The sequence below is a fragment of the Chroicocephalus ridibundus genome, chromosome 3 (assembly GCF_963924245.1).
Source record: "Chroicocephalus ridibundus chromosome 3, bChrRid1.1, whole genome shotgun sequence".
Taxonomy (NCBI): Eukaryota; Metazoa; Chordata; class Aves; order Charadriiformes; family Laridae; genus Chroicocephalus; species Chroicocephalus ridibundus.
The window spans coordinates 31,669,342-31,682,425 of record NC_086286.1 but is presented as its reverse complement, the minus strand read 5'-3'; the positions used below and the strand labels follow the sequence as shown (position 1 = coordinate 31,682,425).

The following is a 13,084-nucleotide window of genomic DNA, read 5'->3' as shown; positions in this document are numbered from 1 at the left end:
TGGGATGATGGTATGATTTACTACTTGTTCAAGGCATCCTTTTCTTTTCTGTTTTACACGAGGAAAACTGTTACTCAGAGCCAGGGCAAGAAAACAGACTTCTCAAACCTGGTCAGCACTCTGACCATGTGGCTGAACTGTTTCTGATCTAGGATGTGTCCTTAGTTTGTCCATTTGACATTAAGATTAACTCGATCTGGTTTGGTTTATTGCTCCTTGTGTCTGTTGCTAACCTTAATGCCTCTTTCTTTTCGCATTCTGGCTCTGCAGTGAAGTAAAAACCACTGTTCTTGCAGCTGGTAGTCCTGTAATTAGGGGATGTTTTTGCACTCTTATGTGTTGTCTTGCGTCTGTATGTTACTGCTATTCCCTATTCTAACACATTGAATATTTCTCTATTATGAATCTAAAAAAATCTGAGTTGTTTGTGCTTCAACTGAGATTTCAGGGCCCAAGATATGTCAGGCTCTTTTATACTAGTCGAGGAAAAAAATGTATTTTATGATCACGTCTGACATGTGCGGATTGCAGAATTCCCTGCTTTGTAAAAATACTGTAACTTCTCATTTCTGTTGATTTTGGGTTCTTTGTTAATTTTCCAGTTCCTTTCTTTGTCTCCCTTTTGTGTTTTGGTGATGAAATAAGGAAAGAAAAGGTGTTTTCTTTATCTGCCATTGCTTCTATCTGCCAGTGCTTCCTTAAGGTAAACTCTGGTATTGGACTTTCAAAAGTATTCTTATAACTTTCAATTTCTTTATTACTTGACCTAACTGCCCTGCTGATGCAAATGACCATTTTTTTTCCTCTTTTATTTTCTTGGGTTATAACCATCCCTTTTAATACCTAAAAGTCCTTAGTTTCTCCTTCATTTAAGGCTTGAAGAAATACTACTGTTATGTATTCAAAAAGCTGGTTAAACAGGTGTTCTTGAATGTGCTTTGGGAGAGGTGTAGATTCTTAAAGTGAAGAAATTCTCTGGTTTGGTTCAGCATTTTTAAAAGAAACTTATACCTAAAAAAGATATAGGGAAGCCTGAAACTCAGAGGGATTTATAAAATTTACTGATCCCCCAGGACTGCAGGTTAAATTGCTGAGTTTGAAGAACATTTGCAAAATTCACTTTTTTGAAGTTACTGCTTTGGTGACCATGCACAGGCAAGTGTTCCCAATGCATTTACCTGGAGGCAAAAGTAGAAGTCAGCTTTAAATCACCTCTTTGCAGAGTTGCAAATAAAGGATTCCATAAAATACTACACTGAAACTGGTCATCGCTGGAGTATGGAAGTGTTAGTAATCTTAAAGGTCTGTGTACCTGCTCTAACCCAACTCTGCTCCAGCTTACATGTAAGTAAAGGCGATGGGCAGTAAACTAGCATGTTATCTATAAGAGAATAAGCTGTGCCTTTATGACCAAAGCATTTGTAGCCACAAGCATGCCTTGCAGCATGTATTGCTGCAAGGTAAACCGGTGCGCAGAAAGCTGCAGCGTGGTTCTGCAGCTGCCATTGCACACGCTGTAGTTCTGGGTTCCTTTCTGTGCCATTGTCATTTTGTGTGTTGAGACGTGCCATGAAATAATCAGGACTGGCATGGAGTCAGGTTGTTTGACTGTAAAAGTTAAAATACTGAACCTGAAATGAGGAAAAAAACCCACTTGTTTAAAAAGCCTGACTCCAGATTTTGACATGGTGGGATACCTGTGTGTGTTTACAGCTGGAGCATTTTGCTGTTGGGAGGTTCAGCCACAGTTCTTTCCTTTGGCAGCAAGGAGAACCGGACTGGACTCTTAGGATGTAGTTGGGTAGCTATACCAACACTGTAATAACTAAGGAAAAGAAGTCTTTCAAGAATTTTTTTTTTTGACCAATTGTAAACAGTTCAGTGCTTGTGTATGCCTAGGGGTTGCTTTTCTGTATTTGGAGATGACTGAATTGGTGGGAGGAAAAGAATTCATGAATAAAGTGTAATGTTTGAGGCAAGTGCTCTATTTTCAATCTCATACTTAAAAAGGAATTGGAAATTAAAGTCCTTGGCAAAATATACAAAACTTATTCAGTGAGTTTAAGTAAATCTGGAAAATGGAGGAGAGCTGTGCGAAATGAACGATGTTGTGTTTCTCTGATAAACAGAATAAGGTTTGATAGGTCTTGTGTCTCGATCCAATTATGGTTCCTGCTTTCTCTTAAAAATGTATGTTGTTTTTATTAACCCTTCCCCTGGATCTATTCCAGCCTTGCATGAAAACAATCTTTCTCCAGAACTAAAAGCTTACTTTGTTTCTAGAATAGCTGTATTTGAACCTGTTACTTAAAAAAACAACCAAAAAAACCCCCCAAACAATAAACAAACCTAAAAAAGCCCCCAAACTCCCCACATTTATTAGCTTAGGGGGAGAAATTCAGTAATTACTTTCTTAATTGAACATTTCTTGTATGATGGTTCTTCTCTGAACGCGTGTCACAGAATAGAATAGGCAGATTGTTTAAGAACAAAAATGTAAAAAAAATATTAGTGACTGCAATACAGCTGGTTTAAGTTCAGGTGACTGACACATTCTGCAGACGGAGTGCCAGGAAACAAAATGTGATGCAAATATTGACCCCTCTAACAGCGTGCTGAATGATGACATTATAATTCTATCAGATACATTCTCTGTCGTGAGCATCATTTTGATTTCATTTTAGCTTGACATTTAACTTTCTCTCTTTTTTTAAAAAAATCAAATCAGAATAAACATGAAAGCATTCAATTTGTTAAAATGTGTCTTTCTAATCTCTACATGAAAACATTTGCTTTGGCAGTCAAGGTACCAGATGCTATAATATTTCACATGCAATCTTTATTATTAGCTTTGTTGTTCAATGATATGTCAGGCCTGGTATGTCACAGGAGCAGTAAGGCTGAGGAATATAAATTGGTACTATGTCCTGGAGTCATTTTAAACCATTGTATTTAACATATGTGACATGTCTGAGTTAACTAGTGATTGAATTAAAGTTCATGATTGACACAGAATGCTCTGTTGTGACAGTGCTCAGGGCCTGCTACATACAGCAACATGTGTAGTCATACAGGAATGTCAACTTCTAGCAGGTTTTTTTATTTTTGCACTTTAAAGTATTTTGGAAGGGAAAATGAAATCTAAAAACATGTGGTTTTTATTTGTAGCTGCTTCTAGCTGTTTCTAAAATCCCTTGACCAGTGAGTTTTCTTAATAAATGCTTTAAGGATTACTTCAGGTGAACGCTCATCATCTTCGCAGAGAGGTTAGGCTAGTAGATATCCACCAGCATCCTCCAGGATCCAGCACTCGTATTCTGATCCTGGATTTAAATGCAGAGCCACAAACTTCCATTTAAAATAGAACTCTGTGTGCAGTTAGCACATGTGCAAACAGTTTTAGCTTTAGATCATGAATATGCAGTTGTGTACGCCAGACCCCGCCAGAAAAATGCGCATACATTTTAAGGCTGGAGCACGTGTATCTCCAATATTTTCAGCTATTTATGAACTAGGTGTGAATAACTTAAAAATCAATCCTCTTTTAAATTAGGCTGATTTCCTTTGTGTCACACATGCTGATTTACAATTAATTTTAAATTTGGATTGATCTTGGGAAGCAGAATAAAGCCTGAAGCTTAGGAGTAACTTTTTTCCTTTTTTGATCTGTATTTCTGATTACAGTTGCTTTTCAGTTCATTTCTTGAGTTTTAATTTGGGTTATTAAACAAGATTGTTCCACCAACTAAATTCATGCTGACTTGTATTATAAGTGTGTTTAAGATAAACTGGATCTTGAGACTGCAGACTACAGGGAAAATGTATGATTTGTTATGCCATGGCACGATTTAATCTGTGTTTAAATTGTGGGTATTATCTGTACATGCTAGTACTTTGTGAACTGATTTACTATACCACCATCATGATTTGCTACAGAATGTCAAGCAAGCGCGTACACAAATGTTGATAAGTTTATCTTTTGGATATTTTGTGTGTCATCTGTCTCTGCCATTTATGTTTGCACTCAGATTCTGGCCATTAACCGAGGGGAAAATCTGAAGATCCTGACAGTGAAGGTCAACATTCCTGACGGGGTGAAGAATGAATTCTGTTGGTGGTGTGTCAATGAAAGGTCTGCATGGATACATATTCTTACAGAAATCTTTTTTTTTTTTTCTTCTATAGACAGCTGCATACTGGAAAGTACCTCATGTGTCTCGTTACATTAAGAGAACAATTTAAACGAATAATTATTAGATTAGATGAAATTAGCAAGTGGAATTCTTATTCTGTATTTCCAACTGCTGTAGCATTATGCTGAAAAGATCGTGCCTTTGGCCGTATTCAGGGAGTTGTAGCACCATTCTTTAAGCAATTGAACTTTTGAAAATTTAGAGTGGTTCTTTTATTTCTTACTGATTTGCTCTTACAAGTAGCTTCTTTTAAGCCTGTAGTGAGATGTTTAGTGTTGCATAATTTTGAGGGGTTTTTGCAAAAGTTTATGTTAAATATATGTCACTTTATGCAATATCTCTGTCAGTCTTTTTCTTGGAAACTGCACTTTGATGTCCTCTGTTGAAGAATGTTGTGATTCAAACTGTGCATCTTCTTTGCATGTATGAAAGACAAATTTCTCTTTCTCAATCATTTGAGGTATTTGTCATTGTTCTGTGGATGTCTTAGAAGATCCTACCTTTGCATCCTAAACTTGATTAACCAAAAAAATTTTATACTGTGATACTGCTTTAGTATGTATTTTTCTTCCACACCAAGTCTAAGAAATGGATGCGGTAAAAATGTTCCTTTTCACTGTAGAAATTTAATAGTTCCGCTTCCAACACTGAAGCCTCTGAAAGAGTCAAAACATTGTTTGGCCAGATAACATAATATGATCTAGCACTAATAGTAAGAAACTTTTTTTTTTTTCAGGAAAGTATCAGGACTAATAAACGCTCCTAAGTTTCATTCTAGTTTTAATACCTGTAATGGAATTTCTGTCCTCCCCCCAAGATGTATATTCTGTAGGCAGAACTGATCTGTCAGTCTTGCTTTTACTGCGTCTATGACAGAATTTGGAAGCACTGTTAGCCACGGATAATGGAACAGCTCGTCACTGCTACACAAATAAAAGTGGGATGTAAATGGAGATATTTTTGGTTGATTACACTTTTGTGAATCATCCTGAGATAAAAAGAATATTGACCTTGGAAACGGAACTACTTATTAATACTTAGCATTCATGAGGCTGTATATGCTTATGGCTCTTTACTATTTAAGGACAACTCCTCCACCATCAGAAAACTTCAGAAGGAATGATTTTAGTAGATCTTGGTGCATTAACGTCTAGGACAGATTCTGATCTTCCTCATTAGACTGACAACTGTATTATCGAATTGACAAATAGTAAATGTGTATTCCGCCCTGCAAGCTTGGAAATGATTGTCCAAGGGTGGGAGTTGCAGTATTTTCATTGCATCGATTTACAGGGGAGAGCAGAAGGTTAAGAACTTTTGTTTGAGGCAGGGATTCACAACTTTGCAAAGGTATTAACTAATTTACTGAAGGTCACACACAAAATCAGTTGCAGAACTAGAAATGACATGTTGTTACACAGTTTGGCCAGTATTCTAGCCACAAAATAGTGTCACCTGCTGCCTATCGAATTAGCAACAAATATGCTGACCTTCATCTGTTCTTCTGAGGCAAATTTTTTATCATTAAAGGCCCCTGCAATAGAAGGGGGGTTTGGGAGACTAGAGTTCTTCATTATTGCATTGAGCTCTATGTAGATGCTCTCTAAGATGACTATTTTCTTTGCAAAGCAAGAATACTTATTAGCCTGTAGAAGCACCCACATTTCCTTGAAATTCAGTTTTGTGCTGAAAACTCAGGAATATCCTTATGCCTGGCCCTATGGACTGTACTTTTCCCTAGAAGATGGCATCTCTGGTTTGACAGTGAACGTGGATCCATTAACACTAGAACTGAAGTGGTCCCAGAGACTTAGTTGTGAAGTGGGAGACGGAAAAAGGATCAATGCAAAACAGCAGCGAGGAGCTGCTTAGCTGGCTTTGAGTGTAAAGACAGCAGGAGTTGTTCCTGGGGAGAGGGCGAGCTGTTGTTCTGAAGTGGGATTGCAGCCTTGAAAATGAAGTTCCATGTATGATAATCTTTTTTCAGTTTCCAGACAAAATTCTCAAATCCTATGTAAAGTCCATAGTACAGGCCTTAAAGGTATGCTCTGTCTGTGGTTACCAGCTTGGTAGAAGTTTCATATAACGTCTTGGAGGAAAACAAAGCTCTGTTTTTTGTGCGTCAGGTCTAAAAGCCTAGCTGTGCTCTTCCTGGAACAGTTGTAAATTAATACTAGTGGTTCTATGTTAACTCTGTTGATGTATGGTTTCACCATCTGACGTGTATCAGTAGTCTAAGCCATGCTTATGGTGGTCCCTGTTGTGAGCACACGCACGTGGAGAGCTGATGAGCAGAGTAAGATGATATTATTTATATGGAGTTTTTCTAAATACGGCTTCATTTAAAGGGCTTCGAAAGTCAGCTCTTGATTAAATAATCAAGAAAAATCTGTTCTTGGAGGGAAGCTTAACTAGGCTGCGATGATCTTTAAAAATATACACACATGCTTTTGCTTTGGTTTTTGCAGCAAAGTGGATTTTTCACTTTTCTCATGAAGTATTGGAATGATTAAAATGCAGTATTTGTATTTGATTGAACTTACTGTTTAGACATTTTTGCATTTGTAGCAATTTCTAATAGAATGCTGCCTAAATAATGTTTATTTATATAGGCAGGTAATAAAAATATCTGCTGTGATAACGTATTTACAGAGGAAAGGTTTACTAACTAGTTTTAATGGATGGAGGAGAGGGGGAAATGGCTGCCAGGTTTCCAAATTCATTCTTATTTGTGCTGAGGATACTTTCTGGGGGAGTGCAATCATACTTGCCACCTGTAAAAACTTCATGTTTATAGAATTGGATGGCAATAAGAGGGTTTAAAGCTTTTGCCAGTTTTATATAGGTATGGAAAAGAGTCTCTAGTTACAAATAAGTATAATAGAACTATTTGCAAAAACTGTTAGCAAAGTGATGAGGTCATGTGGCTAAGCACTCACAACTCTGGATGTTGTAAAACTAAATGGTAAGCTCAATTCCGCTCCCGTGTCTGTCTGTGTTAATGCAGTGTTGACTCGATCACACATTTTTCAACTCTTATATGCACAGACACTTGGAAAAGCTGTTTCAGGAAATTGTAGATCCCATTAAACAACTGAAAAGCTGTCTGGGTAGGAGCAATTTAAGATTCTCAGTATTTTCTGAGTGAGTGCAAGTAAATGGAGTCAAAAGTAAAATTCAGTCCTGTATTTGCCTTGGCCTGCACCTGGACACATGATCAAATGGCCATACTTCTATGATGTTGCATTTTAAAAAACCCAACCAAACAAGTAAAAAAAACTTACAAAACTTACCCAGACATATATGTATCTCACTTTGCAGTTAGGGACCCAAGCATGTAAAAAAAGATACACAAAATGAAGAAAACTCTGAATGCTACCAGTATTTTAAAAAGAAATATAAAACAGGTGGACTGTAATAGAAAATGTTCATAGTCTTTACTTCTGTTTGAGTATAACATCTGGCTGCATCTCCTCAATCTTTCTCCCTTCTCACTGGGTGGACAATCTCAGTGAGTCAGTTCTTCTTGTTCAAGGACTTCCCTCCCTTCCCCACCAGTAACATTGCCCCCTCCCCAAAAAAATCAATGGAATAAGTGTCTGGGATCTCTGTTCTGGGGGGATTCTCTAAAATACATCTCAGAAACTGAGATGTATTTTAAGACAAAATTTGAAGTAATCGTCATTACAGCTATGACCACTGTGCATAGTCTCCTTAGGAAAGGGAATGCTCCAAATATTTTGGCTTAGAAAAAGTTGGTAAATAGTCTTGTCTTTGTTTGGTATTGTTGGTTGGTTTTTTTTCCCTTTTTCTAAAATATCATTTACACTTTAAATATATCAGCAACAAGTAAAAGAGAAAAAAATCATTTCTAAATTGATTGTTATTTGTAGCTTAAGGACTACTGCGAAATTGATAGATTTCATTTTGAGTTTGAATAGAGATACTCAAACCATTCCAAATGACATTTGAATTGGGTTTCATTAGTTGGCATCAGTTTAGCTCTTGAATTTTTGTCTGGAAGCTGTTTCCTTACATCAATAACTCTGCAGTGACACAGAGGATATTTAGTCACTTTTTTATGTATAAAGGAATAGCAAATAATGCAACATTAATGGTAATATGGAACCAATTTCTTCATTCAGATGTGGTAGCTTTGACTTCTGAAAGTGAAGAGTAACATTTTAAAAATATTTTATTTAAAAGATAGAATGTGACTGCATTCTAATACCTAACAAAAAAAAAGATAGGCCTTGTCCCATGTTTGATAGCAGAACCATGAGCACATTTTTCATTCCATTTACATCTGAAGCTGTAATTTCATTGCCTAATTATTGTAGTAATTATGCATTTTATAGGACATTACACTCAATGTATAAGTCTTTTTTTGAAAATTCCCTTTTTATCTGAGTATTTGCATATGTTCTTAAAATATTTTTTGATTTTTCTTTTTCTGTTCTTTTGCAGATGGAGACCAAAACAATTCTTAAAACCAGAATTAATGAGGATACTGCGGAATTCAGTAGAGGATGCATATAAACGCCTCATATATCCTCTCCTCTGTAGAGAATTCAGGTAAGCCCGGAATGAATGTGTATTTTCATACTACCAATTTCTTAAAAATTCCCTCCCCAACTTTTTACTAGAATATATTTTATCCATTTGAAAATATCGGCATGTTTTCAATCCTCTGTGCTTACCGAAGAAATGAACTACGTAGTCTTGGTTCTGTCGATTTAATTTGTGACCCTGTCCAGCTTAGGCTACAGTAGAGAAATGGTCTTTCTGTGAAGACATTTTACATGTTTACGTATTGGTTGCCTGTACGTTTATCTAATAAAGTACAGTTTAGATCTACATTACCATAATAGTTGAATCTTTATCCTTGTATTAGCATAAACCATTATGTCACTGAATTTTCCCAGCATCTCTTCATGTCACAGCAATAGTACTGTCAGTGACATTGTTCTTCCTCCTTCTCTTTTACCTGTCTGAAAGAAACCATCAAAGTAATTGTTGTGGTTGGAAGTGTCCCTCATGTTTGTCATCTGCGCTTTGTGGTGAATGAATTAGTCGTGGTGTTAGTCTTGATACCATTTTGTGGGTATTGTGACAGCTCTAGAGAAGTCAGTAAACTTATTTCTGGTGATACTGTAGTAATGATGTCATCAGATAAAGTGTCACTTGTAAGATCTGTAGTATTGTTCTAAATTTAAAACTTAGTATCAAAGTAACATTAATTAGATAGGGTATTTTCATGATGCAATATAGGAGTTTACCACATAATTGAAATTATTTAATATGTCAAAAATTCTACATTCTAAAAGCATTATCTTCTAAAGGCTAACAGTACTGATGGTGTGATTTTTTCTTTTGAATACAAGAGAAGCTCCCCAAAGCATAACATATTTGATTCTGGAAAGGCTTTCTGATATGTGACCTAAATTTTAATAGCTGTTTCAGAGTAGTTCAAATGGAGCTTATCAAAGAGACCCTGTTTCTTGGACTAGAAATGTTGAAATGGCTTGTATCAAAATGACACGTGTTGGTTATTCAGTACCTAAAATCAGCAATCACATTCTGAAATGTAGTTCTTCTGTACCTGCCAGGATGTGCTGTTATGTTTCTGTGCAAACTGGACTTGTCTTCCTGACGCTTCTTTTCATGAGCATTATTGGCTGGATGTTCTTTGTTCTTTGCCCCTGAAAAGAACTGTAAGCTCAAGTTTTGAGCAGCAGATGTTTCTAATGGCTTTTGGGTTTCTTCACTACAGTGTGTTGTGTTTGCTCGTTAGTTTGCAAGCAAGATTGCTTCACCTCTTCTGATGAGTGAGCCTGTTTGGTTTTGTTTGGATTTTTTTTTTTTTTTTTTTGCTACTGTGAATTTCACAGATTTTTTTTTTTTTTTTTTGAAAGTGCTGAGTTCACTTTTCTTTTATTGTGACCACAGTACATGTAGCTACTTTAGGGGAGGCACTGTGTCTGTTTGGCCAAAATGATGAACACCTCATGATGCTGAGTCCAACTCTTGGCTTCTGTCACATAAGTGTGAAAGCAGTTGTCATTCCTAGCCTTCTCTACAATCAAACTATTTCAAAATAGAGAAAAAAGACTTATTTCTTAGTGGGGCTTGGTTCTATCATTAAGAACCCTTCTGTCAGTTTGTTTATTTAAGGTCCTTTTATTACATTTTTGCATTGTGTTTCTTACCACAGGACTGTTGTGCCCTGCGTGTTGTGTATAACACTATAAGAGCTGCTGCAGCAGTAGGTTGCTGGAGGTTTTCTGTTCTCTTAATTGAAAAAAAAAAAAAACAACCCACAAAAAAACCCCCAAACAAACCCAAAAACAAACAAACAAAAAAAGCTTCCTACTTCCTAGATGTAGCCCACAAGTCATAAATGCAAAGAGTACGAAGCTTGCTGCCTGTTCCTGAGTGGATGTCTGCTTTTGTTTTATTCTTTGTGATAATTTTGCATGATTGGTGGTGTCTGGTTAGGAAAAGGTGAAACATCTCCTGTAGAGAGGAATGCAAAGCACCTGCCAGTAGTACTCCTGGTCCATAACCACTTAACCCTTATCCTTCTTTTTTTCCTCTTTCCGCCCACACCAGAAGCTGATTTTTAGGATTGTTGCAAAGGGCTGCTAAAGTATTCAATACCTCCTTTTAGCCTTAATATTTCCAACCCACCCCCCACTGTTCTTTTTTTCTTTCCTTTTTATTATCATTAAATGTTGGAACAGAAAGTTTCCAAGAATGTATTGAAATTTCTGGTGCTTCTAGTGATCAGAAGAAAGAAACTTGCCAGCAAGACAGTTACCTTATTTATTGTTTAATTTCCTTTCTTCCACTCTGTCAGATACCATCATTTCTTGTATCTGGTATAATAATGTCCAGTGTTGCTTTTGGCTCTTTGAAATACACTTTATTTTGTTGCAGTAGTGCATGGAATGACTCCATCAGGATTTGATGCAAGTGATGTGGCACAGACATATTTTTTTTTTTAATGGATAATCCTTTCCTAATTTTCCATACTTTCTCGAAGTGAGTGCTTTCTCTCCTGTGTCTTTAGGGACGCAAACATTTCTCTGTATATCTTGTTTCGCACCTGAAGCTAGTTTGCAGATATTTTTCCAGGGAAAGGATTGCCTCTCAGACTGTATATGGAAGTGGGGAGTTTTAAATCTCAATTTAAAAACTGACTCTTATAACATTGAATGTAGAAGCCTAGTAGGTCATGATTAGGTTATTTGCTTTTATTACAATGTACCTGTTGGTGATATACAGTCTGAGTGCTTCGTAGTGTTCAAGGGAGGGGCTTGAAATTCTGACTTGGTCGATACTTTTTCATAAAGTAGCAACAGAAGGGTTTTGTTTTGTTTTTTACAAAATAACCATTCGTCCTGTGTTTAGAGAGGAGGACTGCTATCCGCCTCTGCCTTATATCTCTGCCATATTAATGAGAATTGTCACAAATTGGAAAAACATGGAGCTGGGCATCTTGCCATTTGGATGGAGGCAGTAGTGCACTGAAAAAGAGAAAAATATTAGATTGTTTGAGGTAGCCTGATATTTGTTAAAGGATCAAATGACTACCCCAAACTTGAAATTAAGGGCCGGTACTTGGGACAGTAGATCATGCCATTGATACAAGTGTTGAGTGAGAGACGGTTAGAGAGAAAAGAGAGGTCTATATTTGAAATTAAAAAATACAGGATATTATGTAATAGAAAGGACATACGTTATGCTCCCCCTACGCACCTGGCACTTTCAGTAACATTTCCTGTTACTATAAAAGTTTCTGCATATCCATGCCAATTTTAAGCATGATTTCCATAAGGTGCACGTAACTAATAGCATGTGTTTAGGCACAATTTTAATTCCTGCGCAAGTCTCCCCTCACAGGTGGACTGATGTGAATTTGCAGTGTGGGAGGATTTGGCCTTGTGGGCAATAGGGACCCTGTATCTCTGGGATAGATGGAAAGCTGGAACTTGACTTGTCTCTGTACAAAGCCTCCAGTCCAAGAGCATTCAACCTTTCCTTGTTTACAAACCACTTTTAAACTTCATTTCTATGCACGTGTGGCTGGTTGAATCTCTGTTGTGCGTGTATGTAGAAGATCCATGTGGTTGTGAGGCGTAGCTACTTGCTTTGTTGTCTCTGGTCTCTCACAAGTGGCATCAAATTGTTCTAGTGATTGCAATGGCTAGAATTTAACCAACACCTCCAGCCCATGCCCCTGGACTCTCCCTGGAAGAAGCTTGCTCTGTGGTTTGGGTTATTTTTGTTGAATTTTTTAAGAATGGGAGAAAGTATTGCAAGACTAAATGACCAGTGAAATGGCAACTGAAATTCAATGGAGATGAGAGTAAAATGATGCTTGCAAGGGGAAGTAATTCTTTCTTTGTAAGGAAATTATAAACTCTGAGCTACCCTGACACTCAGGAAAGATACTTTGGCACAGTGAAAGGTAGTTCCACATAAATGTTAAGTGCTCAGAAGGTAAGATTATTTAGTTAAAGAATAAAGCCAAAACAGAGAACTATTGGTATAGCTGGCCCATATTTAGACTGTTATTGGCCATTTTGATCTCTTCACCTTGGGGAAAAAGTAGTAATTGGAAGATTCATTAGAACTGGAAAAGGCCCAGTGAAGGGGAATGTGGTATAAAATAATTTCTATGTGAAGGAGGATTGACTAGGCTAAGACTCCTCAGCTTGGAAAAGAGAGGACTTAAAGACAAATCGCATGTGAAGAGTGGCACAGGGTTTCTAGGGATAAATTTTTACTCTCTTCCAGTATAAGACCTAGGCAGCCATAAAAATTAAAAAGAATCGACTTCCAACGAAAAGGTTGCAGCTATTTGCAGAGTTTGTGATGGATGTGCA

At 37.0% G+C, this 13,084-nt stretch overlaps 1 protein-coding gene across 5 annotated transcripts in view; it reads left to right on the top strand.

The window, feature by feature from the left end:
- The window catches only part of SRBD1 (S1 RNA binding domain 1), a 132,741-nt gene that overhangs the window by 18,728 nt on the left and 100,929 nt on the right, over nt 1-13,084 (top strand). For all 5 annotated transcript variants that reach the window (XM_063328628.1, XM_063328629.1, XM_063328630.1 and 2 more), the window contains 2 exons: nt 4,029-4,132; nt 8,661-8,768. In XM_063328628.1, the coding sequence (XP_063184698.1) occupies nt 4,029-4,132; nt 8,661-8,768 (212 nt within the window). The remainder of the gene's footprint in view (nt 1-4,028; nt 4,133-8,660; nt 8,769-13,084) is intronic.